This window comes from Arvicola amphibius, chromosome 3 (assembly GCF_903992535.2).
Source record: "Arvicola amphibius chromosome 3, mArvAmp1.2, whole genome shotgun sequence".
Classification (NCBI taxonomy): Eukaryota; Metazoa; Chordata; class Mammalia; order Rodentia; family Cricetidae; genus Arvicola; species Arvicola amphibius.
In genome coordinates, this window is record NC_052049.1 from 40,173,457 (window position 1) to 40,198,174 (window position 24,718).

A 24,718-nucleotide genomic window follows, 5' to 3' on the forward strand; every position below is an offset into this window, starting at 1 on the left:
GAGTGGCACTATTTGAAAGGATTAGGAGATGTGGCCTTGGTGGAGAAAGTGTGTCACTGGGGGTGGGCTTTAGGGTTTCAAAAAGTCTATTCCAAGCTCAGAGGCTTTCTTCCCGTTGGCTGCAGATCCAGATGCAGAAACTCTCAGCTCCTCCAGCACCATGGTGGCATGTAAGCCATGGACTAAACCTCTGAAACTGTCAGTAAGCCCCAATTAAAAACTTTCCTTTATAAGAGTTTCTGTTGTCCTGGTGTCTCTTCACAGCAATAGAAACCCTTAGGCAGTTCCCAAGAGTGTATTTACGTATTTGATATTGCATACTGCCCCCACACCACATCTTTCAATATCTCTATTTAAGGAAAAAGCAGAGAGGGAAAGCAAATATTAACAATGATACAAATGTTTAACATAATTGGCTTAATTAAGACATTGGGCTAAGTATTCAGCAAGTTCAAGGTCAGCCTGCATACTTAGATAGACTGTGTCTCAAAATAATAAAACCAGGGGCCGGAGAGATGGCTAAGCAGTTAAGAACACCAGCTGTTCTTCCAGAAGACCCAGGTTCAATTCCCAGCATCTACAAGGCAGCTCACAATTGTCTGTAACTCCAGTTCTAGGGTGTCTGGCATCCTCACACAGACATACATGCAGGCAAAACACCAGTGCACATAAAAACCCAACACGAAAGGAAAAGCCATATCCACAACTGAAAGGTTAACTATAGGCCATGAATCTAGTACTTCTTAGAGCTCAGTCCCTTGTTCTCCAGGCATTGGTGGAACCTGCTCTATCTAGAACACAGTGCCAGGCAAAGTGGTTGTTCATTTTGCAACTGGCTTTCCCTATCACACTTTCTAGCAGGTAGAATCCCCTGTGCGCCAGGCTTCTGCTGCTCCATTTCTGGCAAGGTTTGAGTGATCTAAATGCATTGCTTTAATGAGCTAAATCAACCCATCCCCCTGCTCCCTACCCCTTGGTTTTCTTGTTACTATTTGGTCACTGTGATGAGAAAAGTAACCACTAAAGGAAAGTTAGGGCTGGAGAGATGCCTCAGTGGTTAAGAATGTGAGCGGTTTTTTCCTAGAGAACCCAGGCTTGGTTCTCAGTATCCACATTACGTTGTTGATGGAGAGAGGGCCTGCTTTTCATCCCGGCCACCTGGCTAGTTTACACCCCAAATAACCCAAAATAATCACATAGAAATTGTATTAATTAAAACACTGCCTGGCCCATTAGTTCTAGCCTCTTATTGGCTAGCTCTCACATCTTGATTAAACCCATTTCTAATAATCTGTACGTCACCATGAGGTCGTGGCTTACCAGGAAAGATTCAGCATGTCTGACCTGGCGTCTCCATGGTGGCTCTCTCTCTCCCTCTGCTTTCTTCCTCCCAGAATTCAGTTGCCTTCTCCGCCTAACTGGTTCTGCCCTGTCATCATTATTAACCAATGAAAGCAACACAAATACAGAAGAACCTCCTACACCATTAGATGACCCAGTTCTAAGGGCATCAGACACTGCAGGGTGGCTCCACAGGCATCTGCACCCACCTGCACGTACCCACATAATGAAAATAATAGAAACAATTCTTTAAAAAAACAGCTGGCACTGAGGGTAGGGTTTGTGATAAGGATGTTGCTGACACAGACCTAATCATGTCTTGTGAACTTTGGAACAAACTTGCAGGAGAAATGTGGAAGGGTTTAGAGTTTTGGGTTAAAATGAAGTTCTGAATGCTGTAAATGGACTCACCGGGCCATTTCCATAGGAGCTCAGAAAAGCAGAGATGCCTGAGGGTCCCAGGGGAAAAAGGGCCCTATCAGATTTGGAATGGGAATGCTTTCTTGTTTGCTACAGGGATGAAGAGATATTGGGCTTTCGACTGCTGAAGCAGGAGTTTGGGGACTTCTGAAGTGGAACTGACTGCATTTTGCATTGAGATGGCCATGAACTTAAAGACAGTGATGGAGTGTGAGATGCCCCCCATGGGCTCCTATGTTCAAATATTTAGGCCCTAGCTGGTGGTGCTATTTTTCAGAGATTGCAGAATGGAAGGTGAAGTCTAGTGGGAGAAAGTAGAGCTCACCTCCTGCTTCTGCTGCTGCAGCTACAACCTGCTCCTTCCCACCACGACAGCCTGTACATTCAAACTGTCTGCTAGAGTTACCGCTTCCTCTTTTGTTTGTCAGGCATTTGATCCAAGATGAAAGAAGCAAATAAAATATTCACCGTTTCCCAAGCTTGCCTCAAGCTTACAAAAGCCCTTGTTTCCACTTTCCTAGTCAGTCACCACATTCACGTGAGTCTTAGTCATTGTCACCGTACATGTACAGCATGAGAAGAATTTCACTTAGAGAAGACACATCTACAAAGGTCGTTTCAACCTCAGCTGTGCAGTGAAGGTGTTGTGCACTCATTTTTCTTGCCTGGGATGTGATGTGGCCAGCTGTGTGAAGTTCCTGTCCTGACTTCCCCGCAGGGATGGACTCTAACCTGGGATTGTTAACTGACATAAATGTGTTCTCTCCCAAAATGCCTTTGTTCAGGGCATTTTATCGCAGTAAAGAACTGAAACTAGAACACACGAACACACACACACTCCCCTAAATCTCATACACCCAGAAAAAAAAGTAGAAGAGTTAAAAAATCTAAAATCTAATGCCTAAGGAAAACAGAATGTAGATCACAATGTATACAAGACACCCACACACCTACATGTGATATATATATATATATATATATATATATATATATATATATATATAGAGAGAGAGAGAGAGAGAGAGAGAGAGAGAGAGAGAGTCAGGAAATCTGTATAAAACACAATTTGACTCCATTATAACAACATAGAGGGGTTTATACATGCTGAATCTGAAAATTTTAGACAGAATTATGCCATCTCATCTAGTGAAAACAAGTAAATCCTATATGTTGATATAGGTCTATATAGAATTGTAATATAAAGGAATACACACTAGGCCAATACAACTGTGGCAAAAGTATGAAGAATGGGGGAGGGGTACTTGTTTGAGAAGACACGGTTTCTATAATAGCATCATGGCAAATAGGACAGTATTTAAATTATACATGTGATAGACAAGCACAGAGAATGCCTAAGTCCCAGGTACCCTGGAAAGATCCTAGGTGACCATTACTTTCCTTCTGGAGTTTTACTTTTTAAAAATTATCTATAATGTTTAGAAGGGCTGGGCCCTTCCACATCAGCCACAAACTGAGAAAATGCCCTACAGGCCTATCTACATCTCCATCTTATGGAGGTATTTGTAAAATTGAGGCTTTCTCCTTTCAGATGGCTCTGGCTTGTGTCAAGTTGACATAAAACTAGCCAGGACACATAGAAAGCATTTGGTCAATAAAGGCAGATAGTAGGCCTAGCACTAACACTAGAACCTAACAATTATTCACTTAGTCCTCCCATTCACAGAACCCTCTTTTACTACTCTACTGCCGCTAGGAATCAAGAAGAAAGGGAATGCAATATTACTGCCAGAGGGGCTGAGCCCTTAGTCTGGTGGTAGTCCTCTTGCCTAATGTGTGAGGCCCTGGGTTCAATCCCTAGTGAACATACATGTATACACACACACACACACACACACACACACACACACACACACAGTGGGGGGGGGCGCTTCATAATAATCGCTCCTGGGTTGACACAGAAAAGGGGAGAAGAATAAAAATTTTATTACAACATTTCATGTTTAATCCAGACTCCAGCAAGGATCTTGCTGAGTCTGACAGAAAGGAAATGAGGACTGAGTACAAGCTGCCCTTTGAAAGTAACAAGTCGTCAGGGGATTGCCCATGTGATACACTGTTCTGACTGTAGGAAACATGAGCTGTAAACAGACAAAAAGCTAGAAGACGTCAATTACATGGAGCTATCAATATGAGAATACAGAGTTGCAATGTTACCTTTGCATAAATACTTTTTCTTCTAATTATCCTTGTTAAAAATCCCCCTGGAAGGAGGCTGGTAACACAGCCTGGGGATCCAGAGCTGAGACACATCTTACACTCATCAGACCTACAGGCCTGGCTGAGAACAATGACCTCTGTTCATGTGCTGTGCCCGTAGCAGCTGACCTGACAACAAGGCAAACAGGCTCAAACAGAATGGTTTTGAACAATTAAACCACAGAGAAGTTTATTTCAGGGTTTTATACACGTTGACCTCATTTTAAAATACAAAGGTAAACATCCCAAATTCAGAAACTGACTAAAGAGTTAAAAAAAATTAAACACACACACACACACACACACACACACACACACACACGGCAATATGGTACACACCTGTAATCCCAGCACTTGGGAGGCAGAGGCAGAGGAATGGCTGCAAGTTTGGGCTTAGTCTGGTCTACACACAGAATTCCAGGCTAGCTTCAGGCTAGCCAAGGCTACACAGTGAGACCTTGTCTCAAAAACAACAGTAACCAAAAGAAGAGCTAGAGGTCCGATGGACAAGGAGTGAAGGCCGGCTAAATCACCCTTCTTCGTCACTGCTGCTCCACGCATCCACAAACGCTGGATTCAACTGGGATTTAGTCGTAGCCTAAAAAAAGAGAAGAATCTATTTTTGTATTTCATAATTTTAGTCTCATACTAGGCTAAAATATGCTACTTCAACAGCAATTAGATTATTTGGAAACTATATTACTGCTAATTTAAAAACAAAAGTAATGTAAAGAAAATGTAAATTCTTTTATAACTGACAAAACTGATTCTTCCAAAATAACCTGCTTTCCTCAAAGGAATCAGATTATATGCATGCGCAGATCTGCTATGATGATGGCCAGTTCTATGCATGCGCAGATCTACGCTATGCCACTGTCCACAGTATTTCTAGGCTGCCATAGATCACAGTACTCCAACTCTGTGGAGAAGGCACAACACTGACGTGCAGGTGTTAAGACTGGATGCATGCGCACAGCATACTGGACAGTCCAGAATACATATGATGGTAACTTTGTGTTGTCTGGATTAACTTTACCATCATACATAAAAATACCAGAATCTGAGAACTATTTCTTCCATCAGAATAATGTAAGCCCTCACCCCCAAGACAGTTCCTGCTTTGTAGTCGAGGCTGGCCCAAAACTCATCACATAGTTCTGGGGCTCTTTAATCTAGTCTGGCCCAAAACTCAACACAGTTCAGGGACTACAGAAGGTTGTGAACCCTATGTGGGTGTCAAGAATCTAACCCACATCTTCTGGAAGAGTAGCCAGTGCTTTTAACCACTGAGCAATCTCTCCAGCCCCACACACTATAGTTCTGTAGCTCAGCTGACTTTTGAGTTTGTGGGAAGCACCCTCCTTTATCCTTCTGAGGGCTAAGATGATAAGCATGTGACACCAAGCCCAGCTGAATATTAGTTTGTAATAAAAGGTTACTGTGGCTTACTACACAGCTAAAGCATAGGTAAACTACAGGAAACCGGAAGCAAGGGCAAATAACTAGCACTGAGGTTTCCCTGGGAGATTTTTCTAAAAACTGTTTGGATTTTTCACTTAAAACTGCAAAAAAAAAAAAAAAAAACCACAATATTCTTCCACCTTATAGCCATCAGTGAAAAGATTTGGCAACTAGAGATTTTAATTAAATGAATTATCAAGTCAGTTCACTTGTTTCTTATCTCAAGGAAATGACTTCAAAGGCTTAAAAGATGCTCTTTTTTTTTTTCTTGAATTAAGAATCAGATTTGTTTCTTATATTGCAGCTTTTGCATCTGGCTACTTGATATGATCCGGATTTCAATAGCTAACAAATTGCAGGATTACTGTTAAAGTATTTTAGATATACTGTCTTTTGTAACATAGGGAAACATCTTCTGTGATGGCAACCCTTAAGTCATGTTTAAGAATGTGGTCTACCTTACGATAACATGGCAGAATCTTACAATTCAAATGGGAAAGCCAGCGTTCCCAGTAATTTCCCCCACCAGCTAGACTAGCTAGAAAACAATACAGCGATGTAGGCATGCTGCAGTTGTTAAATAGGCCAGAGGCCATGGCTAAACTTACTGGCTACTATCACTACACATACAATAAAAATTTACCCTTATACTTGCCTCCAAATGGCCAAATAAAAACTATGACCAAACTCCAGCTAACCACTCATTTCCAGCAGCAGTGATGGAAGCTGGAAGTCTATTTATTCATTTACTCTTTGATCCAATGTTTGCTGAATCTCGTGATGCCCGAGATTAATAAGGGTAAGTTCCTTACAGTTCAAATCTGACTTCTATCAAGGATGCTGTTTGAAGCTGGGTGTGGTGGAGCATGTTGTAATCTTTCCACTCAGGAATTTGATGATTTAACAACTACTAAGCTAGACTGCTCAGGATGGGTTTAATCTCAGAGATAACACTTTTCTCCTGTCTTTAGACTTTCAACTCCACCTTAGATAGCTACCAAAAATATCCTTGAGGAATAAAAGCTACACAAAGCTCGTGTCTTCTAATTCCACAATGGAAGCCCAATGTGCAATCTATTAGTCACTTTAATTTCATTTGACAATTCAACAGAAAAATTTATATTTCATTATGAATTATTTTGCTTTGGTAAGGATAGAAACAAAAACAAGATGTTGACATATTTGCACATATATTTACTACTTACAGTCGTAAACAGATATTTAGAATGTATTATAATATTACTAGTATATTTTATAGCTAAAACAATCATAAATAAAATTTCAACCCTGTGGTCAAGAGCTGCAGTAACAATGTTGCAGGCGGATTAAATACAAACTACTATTCGAGGTAGTAACAATGTTGCAGATGGATTTAATACACACTGCTTTTTGAGAAAGTAACAATGTTGCAGGTAGATTTAATACATACTGCTTTTTGAGACAGTAACAATGTTGCAGGTGGATTGAATACACTACTATTTCAGAGTCCTCTACTTTGGTTTTCTCTACAACATCTCCTCCTAGTGGACATCTAGTCTATGCATGAACACCCGTCCTACCTTACCAGGTTTCTGGTTTACTGGCAGAGTTTTGTGCATAGAGATGCTGAAATTGGGTTTAGAAGGGATCCAGTACAGAACCAAATAATGAGAAGGATTAAAACAGCACCACAAGGACATGTCTTGAGAAGTTTCAAGTGTTATTGGAAAGTCCCAGATCTTTCCATGTCAACAAATGATACATCTACACAAGTACAAAGTAGATACAGCCATTTACTGTGCCAATGCCTAATGTTTTGTTTTGTTTTGAGACTGAATCTTGCTTTGTAGCCCAAGTTGTCTTAGTCCCCTTAGTGCTAAGATTACAAGAATGAGTCACTACACTCAGCTGGAACTAGGATTCTTGATAAGAAATAAGATTAGAACTCTAGTGTACTGTCCCTATATATCCCTGGCAACTAAAGGTACCTAGAAGCTACAGATAGGCTTGAGTTGACCACGCCAATTAGAAAGTCTGAGTGAAAGTAAACAGACATATTCCTCAGATATAACACAACAGTCTGACAATTAAACAACAAATTTAAAGATCATAAAATATCCCTGTCATCTACGGTCTTTCAATTTCTATAGGTAGACTTAAAACACTCCTTAAAAATCTGAGAAACACTCCTCAGGCTGCCTTGGTTCGAAAGGAAACCTAACAACAACTTTGGTTTAACAACCTGATACATGCACTAGCACTCAATTTAAAAATACTACTTTTTCATACTCTACTTTTTGTAAATTTAAGGTAAGAGAGGATACTACTACTTCAGGGCAGGGCTCTTGCCTCATCTGTTTAACACCTTTACCTAAGCTCGTACCATCCTGAGATAGGCACTGTGAGGTTGCTGATCTAAGTGTGAACTGACATTGTGAAAAGACAGATTTTAATAATAATAACTCAAAAGTCAACTCCAGCTCTTTCCTTTCCACAGCTGCCATGACATCCAAACTGGGGAAGATCCAGAAACTCTGTGACTTCATGAGCTAGGGCCATAGCCAATAGGTGGCATCACAAGCACCCAGAAGGTTAAGGTAATGCTGGGGCACGTGTTACCACCACAGGATCAACTTAGACATATGGCATCAGGTGACTTTGGTAAAGCTGGTATGTGGTCTTAACACTTAGAGAGGAACCAGGGCTTATGCTCATCTGCCAACCTTGGTAGACTGTGGATCTTGTCAGTGAACAGACATGGGTAAATGTTGCCCCCATCATCAGTGTTGTATGGAGTTCTGGGGAGGGAAGAGCTCCCTAAGCAGCCCTCACTGTGAAGCCCAAATTCTTCAGAATAGCCAAAGAGAAGATTAACTGTACTGGCCACAATACAGTTGTCATGGTGGCTTAAAGCCAGACAGGGAGCAAACAAACAACAAAAAGAGATAACTCTACTTTTAGGAGTATATCCTAAAATTAATTAGAAATAGGAACAACTTTTGAGAATATATTTATATTGAGGTTGTTTAAAACAATCAGCGGAAACAAATATTTAAACTATGACATATAAATGACAGATTACCATATCATTAAAGATATTTCTAATTCGTAGCTGGATAATGGTGGCGTATGCCTGTAATCCCAGCACTTGGGAGACAAAGGTTAGTGGCTCTCTGTGAGTTTGAGGCCAGCCTGGTCTACAGAGTAAGTTCCACGAGAGCCAAGGCTAGCTATATAGAGAAAGCCTGTCTCAACCCCTCCCACTACAAAAAAAGTTTCCAAATCTTACTCATACATGAATGGGGACTATTGTATCATTTCAATGAGAGAAGACTCTAAATTATGTGTCTATAAATTAACTATTGCTTTAGAAAAATCAATGCCAGGGAAAAACAGTAAAGTAAATAAAAAGTCTTTACTAATTAAAATTGAGAAATTATGTTTTTTTACTATTTTTCTGAATTTTTATGGTTGTGTGGCAAAAACTATCTGTACAACCAGAAAACAGCCAGAACTGCTTTAACAGTCTCCCCCATCAAATAAAAAACTAATCTTTATAATTAGCAATCACTGCACAGTAGGTAGAAATACCACTTACTTCATCATCGTCATCAGGTATTGGTTCATATAAAGATGGTACCCAAGCAAGAATATTGCAATCCCTGCTACCACTGTACAGTTCCTGTAATACAGAAAGCAAAGACTGATTGTTGATCAATTTAAAGCTGGTATAATGAGGAAATGAGCTGTATCAGTTTTTGAAATGATCAGACTAAGTAGGTTAATTAATTTAGATTAATTCCATTTATTTAATTTCTATTCATTAAACAAAATATGATGATGCTTCTCAGTTTTTTAAAAATGTGGTGTCTTTAAATTCTGTGCATGACACAGGCAAACTTTTTAGAAATACTACAAAGCTCTGGTTATATCCTGAGATTTCATTCTCCAAAAAGATCATACCAATTTGTACCTTCTATAAATGAGAGTTTCCACTCCACTGCCCTTGGAATCTTCCCAGGAATAACCAATATAATATGAAGCTTTATATTTTAAAATAGAGCCAAGCGTTAGAGCTTACAAACAGTGAGAAAATCTTATAGACATTCAATGTCTTACTCGTTTTGTCAATACTCATGAGCATATTTCTAAGTGTTAGAAAAAGTAAAATGTACAATATCTTTTCTCTGACAAAAACTGAGGCATCTACAATAATGACTTCAAAGAAGAAAACGAGATTCTACAAAAACAGGCCAAAAGTTCCATTTAGCTTACAGCTACCCAGCTGTTCTTCCAAAGCTTCAGGACCCCACTCTGTCTGCAGAAACATTCAGTACATGGAAGGACTCATGGGCTGATGCACATGTGTGTCGATGTCTTAATGGACATGCTGTTTGCTCCCACTAAACAACGCTTACTCCTTTCCAACAAACTGAAAAGGTTCTGGTCATACAGTAAATTAAGAGCGTAGTGTTTCCTAATGTGTTCAGTGACTGAATCTTTCTGAGTCTGAGGCAGATAAAGACATGGTGTTGGCTGTGAGTAGTGGCACATGGGATTACTCTTGGCTACATAGCAAGTTAGTGGCAGTATGGTGTATGAGACCTTGTCTCACAAACAAGGCAAAGTAAACCATAACAGGCAGAGCCTTTCCCAGCTAACAGACCAGCCAGGTGTCTGGCAATCTCCGCCTCAGAATATTTTGTTTTTAGTTTGAAACTTGCTCTGTAGCCCAGCCCAACTTTGAACTCCTGAAAATAATCCAGAATGCTGGGAGTGCAGGTGTCTATGTCACCACACCCAGCTTATTTGGTACTGTTATGTTTTGCCTATATGAATGTATATGTACCGTGTGTGTCAAGTACCATGTACCTGAGGGGGCCAACAGGGCATCAGGTTCCCTGAAACCAGAATTACAGATGGTCATGAGCTGCCGTGTGAGTGCTGGAAACTGAACCCACGTCCTCTGTAAGGGGAGCAAATGTTTTTAACTGCGGAGTCATCTCTCCAGACCCTTCTTGGTATAGTTCCAACAACTCCTAGGCCTTTCTGCTAATAAGCTCCTGCCTAAAAGAATGTCATACTTTATAGTCAGAGTATCTTGTTTAAGATTTTGCTCGTGTCTCAGAAAGACTGTTTTCTTTGATCCAACAGAAATGAAAAATGTCTTTGAAAGAAAAAAGTAAAGACATTTAACAAAATTCACAGTATTCTGACAATCTTCACTGCAAACTTGACTGGCTCTGAAAACACACTGAAACACTTGTAGTTGTTCCTATGGGAGTGTTTCCAGAAAGGTTTGTTTGCTGAGGGAAGCACCGCCATGAATGTGGGTGCTATCAGCCAGGAGGCGGGGTCCTAGACTGAAGAAGAGCCAAGCCAAGTGTCAGCATTCACCTTGCTCGGCCATCTGCTGGCTGAGGCAGAGACCACTTGCATTGTGTCCCTGCGGCCTGACTTCCTTGCCATTACAAACTGTGTCCTTTCTAATCGTAAGCTCAAGCAAACCGTTCTCCTGGGAAGCTGCTTCCAGTTATGTATTTTGGTCACATGAACAGAAAAGTGACTAAGGTGAGTATTTAACAAATTTCGAGTTGCTGAGGTGGTTCAGTGAGCAAAGGCACCTGCTGCTAAGCCTGACGTCCCACAGGATGGAGGGAGAGGGTCGATTCCTGTAAGTTATCCTCTGATCTCCACATGCATGCCCTCGTATGTGCCATTCCACACACAAATAAATAAATGTGAGAAATGTCGTGAGCTGCATTAATTCAAAGATATACTTTACTAGTCATTTCAGTATCTAGTCCTGCAAAGACATACTTACATCAGCCTCTGACAGAAAATAAGGAAATGAAATAATAATTAGTTTTAGATTTCAATATAGTCACACATAGCTAAACCAAGGTATACTATAGTTTGGAACATATATATATTTTACCTAAAGAATTATTCACAAGAAAATACTTAAATTACATTTCAAATGGTTAAATGGAGCTCATATTCAAAGGGAAAGACAACATATCCCAACCAATTACAGTATTATATTGATTCATATACACTTTCTATGCCATATGAGAATTAGGCTCTATTAATCTGTATTAAAGAAATACTATCTCAGTGGTGGATTGTTGGCATCAAACTTCAGAATGATTAAAAGCATATAACACTTGAAAACAGAACCGCAACTTCCAGTTTTATACACTACTAGTCTGACAAGCCAGCCTTCTAATGGTTGTTAATTCCCTTAAGTGTCATTCTTACCTGGAAATGAGGCTGGAACACACAGCAGTCGACACTTTTATAATGTCCCTTAAGCACAGTCAGCCGCTCTCCCGAGTGAACTGCATAGACAGCAATGGTGCTGCCATATGGAACAAAAACAAACTCTGAGCTGCAGCCCCAGGAGACAGTGAACTTCAGTCCTTTCCTGCTGTCGTTACAGACCTTCCCATAGTTTACCTGCAGAATTCAAACCATAATGCCACTCATTTTTTAAGTTTTGTTAAAAAAGCAACAAAGACTGAAAAAAAACCACTTCCTTCACTTATTACAATTTAACAAAACTAATATCTTAATAAAAACAAAGGCCAATGATACAAATGTACATTTTATATTTGAAGAAATAGAAATTGTGAATAAACCCACAAGGGAGAGATGGTACAACAAAGTCAAACTTGAATTATTTCCGACTGTCAAACTTTCAAAAACCTTCCCCTCTCTTTTTGGTATCTGAAGACAAAACTCCGGGGCCTCATGGATACTGGGTGAGACCTCTAACCATACTACATCCCCAACTTCTGGTTGAGCTATTTTAAGGAGAACATGTAATTGGCGTCATAATATGGCTATTTCTTCAAATGGGACAAATGGTTTAGTAATAGTCTCTTTCGGCTGGGACTGAACTCTTCCTAGGAATGTGCTGTAATAAACCAACACAATGCACGCCTGACCATTACAACCATCTCAAGTGTGCAGATGAGTGGTATTAATGCTGCTGTAACTCTCCACTTTTATCAAAACTAGCTGAACAATAAAGATATTCTTACTTCTTGATCTAGTAATTGCTCCTGGGAATTTATCTTAAGGAAACAATTAAGCAGCAGAGAGTACTATGCCCAGAGGGCTCAATACAGCACAAGGGCAAAACAAGTGAAAACGGAGCCACCCTGTGGCAGCTGTGGTGAAGTACAGCAAACACTGAGCTTGGGTTCTGAAATCTATGTGAGAGGGGTCACTCAGATTTCATCTCTAAATTCCATTCTTCTAATCTGCTAAGCAGAAACAACACCATTTACCATAGTGTCATTGTAAAAACACAAATGACATCATACATATGAGTGCACCTGGGAAATGATGGTAGCCAGCCAGTGATGTTCAGACTTATTAATTCAGAATAATTAATTAGGAGGAGCAATCTTCATTTCCACCTGATGAGCCAGTATGTACCATCTGACTATGGGAGGCGTGGTTCTGGAAGTTAGAATGGACCATAAACGGGGAGGGGCAGTAACATAGGGCTGAGGGGAGAGCAAAATGCACAAGATATGAAAGATATTGGTAGTTAACATGAGAAAAGGGAAAGAAACAGGAGGAGGGGCTGGGTTAATGAAATAATATCCTTATGGAGATATCCTAAAGGATAGGATATTTAGATATCCTGAAGGAGTTTGAACACAGGTACGGGGGAGAAGGGTTATTAATGGTATTACCCAGTGATGAACCCTGAGTGCAACACCAACATGCCACGGGGTGAAATAGTGGCACAAAAGATCTTTGGGTAATCAACCATTTTCTGAGTAGGTTTGAGACCACTGTTACTGCAAACCCAGTCAAAAGCTATGGCTGTGGAACTCACACCTCCTAGAGGGGACCTACTACTAATGCTAAGTGGACATGGTATCACACAGCCTTCTAAATATCTATGTTTATGCCCACAGACCAGTGCAGCTTCAGGAGGAGCTTCTTTCTGCAGCGGGCAGCAGCTAGCGCAAAACCCCGTAACTGATGGAAGTGCTGGGAATAAGTGACTGTTGCGTGCTTAGTCAGCAAATGGGACACCTGTATCAACCCCTGTAAAACCCAGGATCCATCATGAAAAAGAGGGCAGAAAGAACGGAATACATGGAAAGGCTAAGTAATTTCTTTTCCTTTTTTTCTTTTTTCCAGACAGGGCTTCTCTGTGTATATTTGGCTGTCCTGGAACTCACTTTGTAGACCAGGTTGGCCTCAAACTCAGAGATTTCGCCTGCCTCTGTCTCCTGAGTGCTGGGATTAAAAGTGTGGGTCACCACGCCTGGCAAAGGTAAGTAATTTATCAATGTATCTTGGCTAGTACACATCAGACTCAAATGCTGCATCTAAACTATGTCAACAAAATCACTGAAACATTTTGTTATATGACATTTTTCTTTCATCATGTGAAGTGATGGTCATAGTACACTTCAAGACAAGTAAGCCCAGGGTATTCTGGGAGCTTTTAAGATAAAGTAGAAGATTCAAAGACACACTGAGATGAACCTTGAAAGCTGAGCAGTAGCAGCAGGAGGGGTACTCTAAAGTGAAGGCTGCAGTCTGTGCCGCAGAATAGAGGGGCAAGTGGATACAGCAGATCTAAATCTCTAAGGAGATCAATGCACTAAAGGTGGGGAAAAGGGAAGTGGCAGAACGCAGAGCCAGAGGGCAAGAATGCACGGCTCATACAACTGGTGAAGGCAGTCGGTTTGAACAATGCGGAAACGTGGAGGAATCAGTGAAAGACATCCACTGGGAGGAACTAGGGACAGTTAGGGCATTCGTGTAGTTAGACACATTGCGGCCAGCAGTGACACAAGGAGAAACTAACTGCACTGTGGCTGGCTTAACAGTGGTGTCAACAGTCTCAGTTCCTTCCCTGTGCCACCACACAACACAAAGGACGCACCAGTAACTGGGACACATCACCAATTCCCACTCTCTATTCTTCTCTTCTTTTGTTGTCAAACGTGTCTCTTTGTGAACTGGCCCAGCTGGAATTTGCTCTGTACTTTAAGACATGGTCTCCAGACTTCAAACTATGGGGAGATTACACCACGATCATTAAGGATCCATTAAAGATTATGTGAGGGGAAAATTTTAAAATTGTATTTCTATTTATTGTTGTCTAAAAAATAAGAAATTAAGCTTTACTAAATTTAATATGAAGACTCAATATTTGTATATAGTTTATCATTAAACATATTGGAAATGTGTATTTGCATATATTTACACAAGTAAGGCAAAAACACAGGATTACTACTACACTCTGCCCTCTAGAGGATTATTACTACACTCTGCCCTCTATAGGATTACTACTACACTCTGCCCTCTATAGGATTACTACTACACTCTGCCCTCTATAGGATTACTACTACACTCTGCCCTCTAGAGGATTACTACTACACTCTGCCCTCTAGAGGATTACTACTACACTCTGCCCTCTAGAGGATTACTACTACACTCTGCCCTCTAGAGGATTACTACTACACTCTGCCCTCTAGAGGATTACTACTACACTCTGCCCTCTAGAGGATTACTACTACACTCTGCCCTCTAGAGGATTATTACTACACTCTGCCCTCTATAGGATTACTACTACACTCTGCCCTCTATAGGATTACTACTACACTCTGCCCTCTAGAGGATTACTACTACACTCTGCCCTCTAGAGGATTACTACTACACTCTGCCCTCTAGAGGATTATTACTACACTCTGCCCTCTATAGGATTACTACTACACTCTGCCCTCTAGAGGATCACTACTACACTCTACCCTCTATAGGATCACTACTACACTCTGCCCTCTAGAGGATCACTACTACACTCTGCCCTCTAGAGGATTACTACTACACTCTGCCCTCTACAGGATTATTACTACACTCTGCCCTCTATAGGATTACTACTACACTCTGCCCTCTATAGGATCACTACTACACTCTGCCCTCTATTTGGTGGCTCGGCACTACATTTTTAAACTTGTAATTAGTTTTTAGGCAGACAATATTCATGATTTACAAAATGATGACACCCAAGCTGAAAAGAGTATTAAGTAAATCGGGGTGGAATTTGTTTTTTGATCTGTAAGATGTTAACAAATTTGAGGACAAGGTTTTTCCTTGGAGTTTACTTTTTGGAATCAGTGTCTCAAGTCCTTTCAAGTCCCCTTTCTAGGAGAGATTCTAAGTTAGCTTTGTTTAATGTTTAACTCTTTATAAATAACTTACTTTGATGAAGTTTTTTTTTTTTTTTTTTTTGAGACAGTAGTTTGGTGCCTGTTCTGGAACTAGCTCTTGTAGACCAGGCTGGCATTGAACTCACAAAGATTCGCCTGTCTCTGCCTCCCAAGTGCTGGGATTAAAAGTGTGTGCTTACTACCTTTAAGGAGATAGAAATGGACTAAACGGTATCAGCCATGGCCATATGCACAGTGCCATTTGCAGTCGTCACATTAGACTCCGACACACACTGCAGAACACTGTCCAGTTTGGTCCTGTCACTTCTCTACTGAAAGCCTTTACTTGCTTTCCATCTAGCCTAAGCCTCTCAGACAGGTTAAAGGACCACTCCACACGACTATACGGGAGGGTGGGGGAAGCAGTTAGCAGCAGAGGGCTGCCTCTGAGTCTGTGCCCATTGTCGCAACAGAGACAATCATATCAGTGTTAGCACTATAAATACTAGCATTAACAGCAGTAGTCAAAGTGACCCTGTGACCCTCAGTACTTGAAAAGATTTATTAGCTAGAAAGATGGGGAAAGGAAAGGATATGACTAATTTTAAATGTAAAATTTGACTGTTGGTAACTTTATCTGTAGCGGTTCTCAATCTTTTAATTAAAAGGATCAAGTTCACCCCTACTACAGCAGTTCCACACTAAGAGAGAGAGGGAATGAGCTGGGGTGCCAGGTGGGGTGGCGAGCCTGAGAATTAGCTGTTCATACCTAAAGTATTTTTTCAAAATATATTAACAGCTGTTAATAGACAAGAAATGAAGTCACCTCTATAGAAAATGTAATATGTGTATAAATGTACATCACAGATCCATTTACTGACAGGTCCTTTAAAGTCTCTCACCAGTGTGTTCTCCCCATTGGAGCTATTCCAGAGCCTCATTCGGTTGTCTGTGCCAACAGTGAGCAGGTGAAGTCCATCACTTGTAAAACATAAGCCATTAACTTTCCCATTGTGAGCAGTGTTTGCTGTAATGAAAACACATTTAACTTATCTTTTTCTGTGTTAAGTATATTTTAAACACATTAAAGAATAACTAATGAATTACTTAAAATATAAGTTGATTATGCATAAAATTAACCAATCTTTAGGTTATGTAAGCAAGATAAACTACATTAAAAGAACCTTGAATACAGAGGAAAAGAATATACAAAATATTTGCCAAGTATAATTTTTTCAGTAAGCAAACTGTACTAATTCAACTAAAAAATCAAAACTTTAAATGCTTTTCAACCCTTTCACATATTTCCCTCTAAATTAGAAATCATTTGACAAAGTATTAAAAATCTAAAATGGCAGGGCATGCCTATAATCCCAGCACTTGGGAGGCAGAGGAAGGAAGGAGAGCCATTTGTTTTAGGCCAGCCTGGGTTCAGTCTCCAGCACTATCAAGAGAGAAAAGAAATAAAGAAAGGAAAATATTAATGTTTTCTATCAAGAGAAAGTTTAACAGAGAAAGAAAAACTGTTCTAGTCTTATAAAAACTTATATCACTTTTAAGTTGGGGAAAAAAACAGCTGAGAAGCAGCTATCCCGTTTGACCACAAGTTCATCTTAATAGACTATTTCTAGTCTAGAATGGGTGGACACTGCTTTGCAGGAATTAAATCCTGTATAAAAACACAATGAGCCGAGTGTCCCAGGGATCGCACCTGACTCACATGTGCACAACCTGTAGTGTCTATGGTGACACAGAAGCTCAGGACACCACTCCTGCATCACTCTACTGCAGCTTTCTGGGTAAAACTGAGTTGACATAGAACAAACATATTTGCAAACCAAGGTACACATGAGAAGCTTGTATGTTTGAAAGTTTGGAGGCAAAAGCAGTCTACATGGATCTTGGGAGAAAGAAAAGCACAATTATGTTTGATTTTGAATGCCATTTACAAAAATTAATTTTTAATTTGTCAATATATACTTATTTGATTTCAATTTAGAAAGCCACCATAAAACCATTACTGTATGATTGAATGTGGCCTTTGTTACCTGATTCAACAGCTTGTGACTTCTTCCCATTATGCTGATCAAGAGTGAGCAAACATCCTGATGCTCTTCTCACATCCCATAATTTCACTCTACTGTCAGCACTGAGGAGAAAAAATAGCTCTTGTATTGACATGTGTGGCTAGGGTAACGAGTCACTCTTTACTTTGCTAGATTGAACATGGAGGTTTCACTCTATGTCACAAATATATTCCTATAATTGTACTGTATTCTTATTTTCAACAAATATTCAACATTCAAAACTCAACATTCCCATAAAATAGTAAAAACATAGTAAAGAAAGGTCATTTTTCTTTACAGATCAAAGGATAGAATTCTGCTTTTCTCCTATCACACTAATTATGACATATTTTCTGTATTTCTCAAATGTTATCCATACAACCAAGCAGTTAAGGAATCTCATTGTTTAAGCATTTATTATCTTGCTTTTTATAAAATTTTGTAAAAAATTTTCAAGTAAGATGTATAATAAGGACAATCTCTTTCCAGTTGTTTTTTGTGCTCCGATAAGTCTTTGCTAGAAAACTGTACTCGCTGTCTTCTAGAAACTGGGCGCTTCAACAGAGAGTGAAACATCAAAGGCAAAGACAAATCATGCACCGATCTCTCCTCTAAGAAACTCCCAGTAGTAAAGGGCTCCCAGCCAGATCCAGTCACCTGTCATGTCTTCATAAAGACCTTAACAATATTCTTTAAAAACTTGATTTTACTTATTTACATGCATGTGTGTCCATGAACACAAGCCAAAAGTTAAAGGACAACTTGCGTGAGCTGGTTTTCCTCCCACCACACAGGCTCTGGGGAATGAACTCAGGCTGGCAGGCCTGGCAATAAGTGTCTTCTCTACTAAGCCATCTCGCCAGGCCTAGACATCTTTTGATAGCTACAGTCTAGACATCGTTGTAACTCAGAAATCACATACTTTTACCTCCTCAGGTCACGTCACTGATCCCTCCTACAATTTGTGTGTGTGTGTCTGTGTATGTGGTTTTCATTGTTTTAGCAGGGCTTCCAAAACTTTCATATGTTGAGGCACTTTCCTTTAAACACCAAAAATCACTGTCTGTGTCATGTGATCCGTACCATGGTATAGCTATAGCCCAGTGGTCTCATGTACTTGTAGCCAGCCCCTCCCCCACAGCCTATCATTCAGTATCTTTACTATCTCAGCCCTTCAGTGGACAACCCCACCCTCACACCGGCAAGCAGTCCTGCTCTCTTCCTGTACTAGTTACTGAAGGTCCACTCTTCACTATTTCTCCCTCAGTCATCAGTCCCCACCATCAACACTGCTGGACCTCTTCCTGTACTAGTCACTCAAGGTCTACCACCATTAAGGCACTCCAGAATGTTCTGTAGGCACTGGTCTTTCTGACATCATGATCAACCTGTGCCTTTAGTACACTATTTGGACTGGGTAGTGCTACGGGAGCGCCTTCCGCTTCTCTAGCCAATAGCCTTTAAGATACAAGCCCACTTGGGCGTGGTCTCTTACACTATAAATGTAGCTGTAGAGTATGTGCTCACTCTCTTGTTTCCTTGCTTCTGGCTCTGTCTTCCAGCTGCTAGACTCTATTCCTGTTCCCTGTTTGTGCAGAGGGCTGTTATCTAGGACAGTGATCTGTAAGTTTCCCCTAAATAAATGACCCATTATTATTCATAATTCTGAACTAGTGTGGGATTATTTTGTGACTTCTGCCATCAGGATAGTAGCAATTAAATACTAACAAACTAAATCAACGGATACATACATATTTTGTATCAGGACAAAAGTTATGGCTAAAAAACTAAAAATGTCATCTTATGCGAGCAGTGTTTTCCTTCCATGTACAAAATAACATGTTTTACTAGCAGAGCTAGATGATTTATGCAGAGGTTCTCCTGCTTTCTCTCTGTTCTAAAAGATGAAAGCCTTCAAGATGGATGACCATGCAAAGGTGGGCACAGGGCAGATGGCCGACAGGTAGACCCTGCAGCACCCGTATGAGGACGTGAGTGCGGGTCCCTGAAAAGCTAAGTGCAGCTGTGTGCTGCACAAGATAAACACAGTGGAAGGCAGCTGAGGGAGACACCTAGTGTCAACCCCTGGCTTACACACACATGCATGTGCACCTGCACATGTACCACACACACAAAAGGAAATCTTTGCTGATGTAAACTGAAACTTGTTACTCAATATTTCATTTTCAGGTACTAACAATTATATACAATAAATATGTATCTTATGAAAACTACAATCTTTCAAAATGCTTCTAATTATTAATATTAATAGTAAAACCAAATATATTGCAATTTACCTGGCTGTTGCCAAGATATAGTCATAGCGTGGTGACCAGGAAACTGCCAATATTTCTTGTCTGTGACCTGCAAATCCAAGAGTATAAAAATTAGACACTTATAAAATATTCTAAAAAATAAATATAAGGGGCTAATAATTTTGCCTGACTCAGAAAATAGCAAGCATAAATAGCAGTGAAGATATATGATCACTTCTTAAACTTGCAGCATCTATGTTTAAATACTAATGTGAGATTGCTAAGAAGTATTTTATTTGTTTATTCATTTATTTATTTATTTAATTTATTTATTATGTATGCAATATTCTGTTTGTGTGTCTGCCTGCAGGCCAGAAGAGGCCACCGGACATCATTACAGATGGTTGTGAGCCACCATGTGGTTGCTGGGAATTGAACTCAGGACCTTTGGAAGAGCAGGCAATGCTCTTAACCTCTGAGCCATCACTCCAGCCCCGCTAAGAAGTATTTTTAATTTCATTTTCTTTTTTTAAATTTTTATAAGTTTTTTTTTTCATTTTACATACTAACCACAATTCCCCCGTCCCTTCTCTCCTCCTGTTCCCCCCACCTTCTTCCCATCCAATTCCCCCATCCACTTCTCAGAAAGGGTAAGGCCTCCCATGGGGAGTCAACAAAGTTTGGCATATCAAGTTGAGACAGGACTAAGCCCTCTGTATCAAGACTGAGCAATATATCCCTCCATAGGGAATGGGCTCCAAAAAGCCAGTTCATGTACTAGAGATAAATCCTGGTCCCATTGCCAGTGGGCCCACATGCTGCCCATGCCACAGGACTGTCACCCACATTCAGAGGGTCTAGTTCAGTCCTATGCAGGTTCCCCAACTATCAGTTCAGAGTCAGTGAGCTTGGGTCCGCTGTCTCTGTGTGTTTCCCCATCATGATTTTAACCCCTTTGCTCATATAATCTCTCCTCCTTCTCTTGGACTGGACTCTGGGAACTTGGCCCAGTGCTTAGCTGTGGATCTCTGCATCTGCTACCATCAGGTACTGGATGAAGGTTCTGTGATGACTATTAGGGTGATCACCAATCTAATTACAGGAAATGGCCAGTTCAGGCACCCTCTCCACTATTGCCAGAAGTCTTAACTGGGGTCATCCTTGTGGATTCCTGGAAGTTTCCCTAGCACCAGATATCTCCTAACCCCATAATGACTCCCTCTATTAAGATCTCTCTTTTATTGCTCTCCCTCTCTGTCCTTCCCTCAACTCAACTATCCCATTCCCTCATCTTCTCCTTCCCCTTTCCCTTCACACCCACCTCCCAATTTACTCAGGAGATCTTATCTATTTCCCCTTCCCAGGGGCATCCATGAATGTCTCTCTTGGGTCCTCCTGCGACCTAGCTTCTCAGGGGTCCTGGGTTGTAGCCTGGTTATCTTTTTCTTTACGTCTACTACTGGTGGAAGTTTTTAACCCAAGACCTTTTAATGTAAAAGAACTGGCTTCTGCTTTGAAAAAAAAAATACAATTACTAATTTATATCAATCAGTCTATATAACAGAGTCATCTATCTTTATAATAGAAATACATGTAATAAAACAACCATTTTACAGAAATAAAATATTTATAATTTCTTATAAAGTTATAAAAGAAAAACTTGATTGAAAAAAGCATTAACAGCTTTGTTTCTAAAAAACACAGATGATAAATTCAAAGAATAATTTTACCTAATGGAACTGTTCTAATCAGACATTTTCATCTGCCCAGCTTTTTAATCAACAGCAATTATTAGTAATAATGTCATCACTACCCACTGGGCTCGAGAACTGTCTCAGTGATTAAGAGCCTTACTGCTTTTGCAGCTCCAACAGTAACTTTAGTTTCAGGGGAACTGACGTCCTCTTCTGACCTCCAAGGGCACGAGGCACATATGCGGTGCACATACACACATGCAGGAAAGACACTCATACACATAAAAGAATAAAATAAACCTTAAAAAAAATAGCTGCCTATTCCATCAAGTTTTTCTGGTATATTATATTTCTCAGAAGCTGATAAAATATGTATATTTCTGAATTATATTCCAGCATTCGTTGTATTAGATAATCTAATACGGCTAAAAATTAATAAAATCGTTTATATTAATATAGTTTCCCCAAAGTATTGCTTCAAGACTTTTTCTAAAATATTTGTAGTGAGGAGAAAAGATTTTTAAATATTAGGAACAAAGCTTCCTCATTAATCACATTATCCGACAGCAGACACATCTGATGACCTAAGTCCCAATGCTCGTCTGTTTAAACGTAGAAACAGCTGATGGCTTTGAGCTGATTTCCTAGTTTCCTTATCCTCTGCGTTCCCCTTACAGTCACTGTGCATACAGATGTCTCAATAGTCCTGCCGGACAAGAATAATGCGCAGCAGGACTTCTCTTTCTTTGCAGACTTAACAACTAGCTCAAAATGCATCAGTCAAGTCATTTACAAAGAACACATTTTAAGTCATGTTTCCTTTTACCGAATAGTTTACTCAAAGCAGTAGCTGTTGCAATTAAAGAAAATACCTTGTAGAATGTGAGAACAGGATCCAGACTTTAAATCACAAAGTTGTACCTTGGGTCCTCTAGTACCAACTGTCAAAGAAAAAAAATGCAAAGACTTTATATAGTATTTATTATAAATTATAAGATCCTAGCAAACTACAGTTAAGAATCACAGCACTTTCACTGTATCTATACAGGAATATAAAATGTATGTCACAATACATTTACAAACCTCTAAATCATCTTGAATGTTTATGACTATAGAAATGTTCCTGTATTTGCACTGTATTTGTGCAGAACTGTGTGTACACAGTCTATTCTCATCACAACAGCTACGGACCCACACAGGCTGCTGGGCTACTTCACAGACGACCGAGAGGTAACCACAGTAAAATATCACAGGAAATCTCTAGCAGCACTTTAAGTGTGTTTATAGCTCTTTGCCACTTTATCACAGGAAATCATTCAATTTCAACAGCTCAGTTTTCTCAAGCTAATGCTATTACTATCTCTTCAGTTGCTAGACACAGCTTCACAGCAATTCTGACTCAGATGAACGGATCTCGCACCTCCATTAAGTGCCTCTCTCCTATAGATGAAGCAGCTGATTGGTGTCCAGCTGTGAGGAGACTCATGCAGCTCTCAGGAATAACTCAGTCCTGGGGACCAGATACCCGATAGTAGGTTAATATTTTTTTTTCTTCCTTATATGCTAATATTTGTTGTTGTTGCAGGAATTATATAAATGCCTATCTGCTTTCAATCAATGTTAGAGAGAAATAAATTTTTCTTTCATTGCGTTGAACTGGAAAATTTATAAATTACAAACATTAGTTACTTTGTGTGTGTGTGCCGAGGATGGAGCATAGCCTGCTGTAGTCAGCTCTGTCCTACCATGTGGGTTCTAGGGATCAATGCTAGGTATTAGGTGTGGCAGTGACAGCCCTACCCACTGAGCTACCTTACCAGTTCAAATTGTCGTATTTTGTTCACATAAAATACCTTAAAGTTTAGTGACTTAAAAGAACTCCTCAGGGAACACATACAAACTGAAAGAAACAAAGAAAAAGAAAAAAGAAAGGGAGAGAATCGATATTCTCACAGTCTGAATCCTAAATAATAGCATTGCTGGACTTAAACTAGTTTATAATGTTTAAAATAATCTTTCCCTGGCTTAAAGTTTTTCTGTCAAACATAATCCTAAAATGGAGAGCTTCCCATATGTAAAGGGCAAAAGGATGGTGTACGCACCTGCTACCAGACAGTGCTTGGTGGCTGCTGGAGACATGTGATGGCTATAAACCGTTTCCTCAAAGTTAAACACATCTGCAACCTGTTAAACAAGAGACATTAAAAATGCGCAAAATCCATTAACAAATTCTCTTTCCCACATTTTAAACGTATTTTTAATTGACTGTCAGCAATTTATCAACTAAAACATAACAAATTCCAGAAATTAAGGAAAGACAAGCCTCTAGAGGTTTACCACCCCTCTCCAGCAGGCCAGCGTCTCTACAGACTCACTACCCCTCTCCAGCAGGCTAGCACCTCCATCAAAGTTCTAGCTCCTAGGAATCTGCCTCTCAGCACCACATGGCCTCAGTTTCCAGGATGCTAATCATAATCCTTTGGAAGGATACATTGCAGTTATCGGTAACCACAGCATTTATCCTTTTGGCTTTCTTCACCAACTACTCTAGAACTTTTGAACAAGCCCCAGGGTCCCTAGCATTCTTTCCTGTCCACTTTTTCCTAGTTGCATTCACTGCTTTAGTAACGTCTGTCAGCCTACAATACACCATCTCAATAAACTAGTTGTCTGCAATATCCTGCAGCATTTCCAACTTTCTCCACTGGCCACAAACATCCCTCATCAATCACAACAGGTGATTAGATGATTACAGTTCAGTTGAAATTAAAGTCACTGAAGCAGAAATCGCACAATCTCTCACGCAGCCAGCCGCCTTTGCTTACGCTTTCCCGTCTTCATTTCCATCATGGAAGAACAGTCCGTCCCCCATGTCACAAGCTAATCTCTGACCTCCCAACACTGCAGCAATCTCAATCTACAGGTTAGTTGTGATTATCTCTACTGGGTCATTCCCAGAAGCACTGAAATAAAGTCCCCTTCATCCTAATATCCCAGGACAAAATAAACAAAGCTTACACCCTACCATCTCTCAATTTTCTTTCCTCCTCTTCATATTAATTTTGGCAATCTTAAATTACTTACCATTTCTTTTGTTA

General features: G+C 40.0%; 1 protein-coding gene across 4 annotated transcripts in view; it reads right to left on the bottom strand.

Moving 5' to 3' along the window:
• Positions 1 to 4,331: 4,331 nt before the first annotated feature.
• The window catches only part of Ercc8 (ERCC excision repair 8, CSA ubiquitin ligase complex subunit), a 37,047-nt gene continuing 16,660 nt past the window's right edge, over positions 4,332 to 24,718 (bottom strand). For all 4 annotated transcript variants that reach the window (XM_038322621.1, XM_038322623.1, XM_038322622.1 and 1 more), the window contains 8 exons: positions 23,723 to 23,804; positions 22,493 to 22,561; positions 19,969 to 20,035; positions 17,654 to 17,754; positions 16,508 to 16,632; positions 11,680 to 11,877; positions 9,017 to 9,100; positions 4,332 to 4,576 (listed from right to left, as the gene is read on the bottom strand). In XM_038322621.1, the coding sequence (XP_038178549.1) occupies positions 4,508 to 4,576; positions 9,017 to 9,100; positions 11,680 to 11,877; positions 16,508 to 16,632; positions 17,654 to 17,754; positions 19,969 to 20,035; positions 22,493 to 22,561; positions 23,723 to 23,804 (795 nt within the window). In that variant the 3' untranslated portion in view covers positions 4,332 to 4,507. The remainder of the gene's footprint in view (positions 4,577 to 9,016; positions 9,101 to 11,679; positions 11,878 to 16,507; positions 16,633 to 17,653; positions 17,755 to 19,968; positions 20,036 to 22,492; positions 22,562 to 23,722; positions 23,805 to 24,718) is intronic.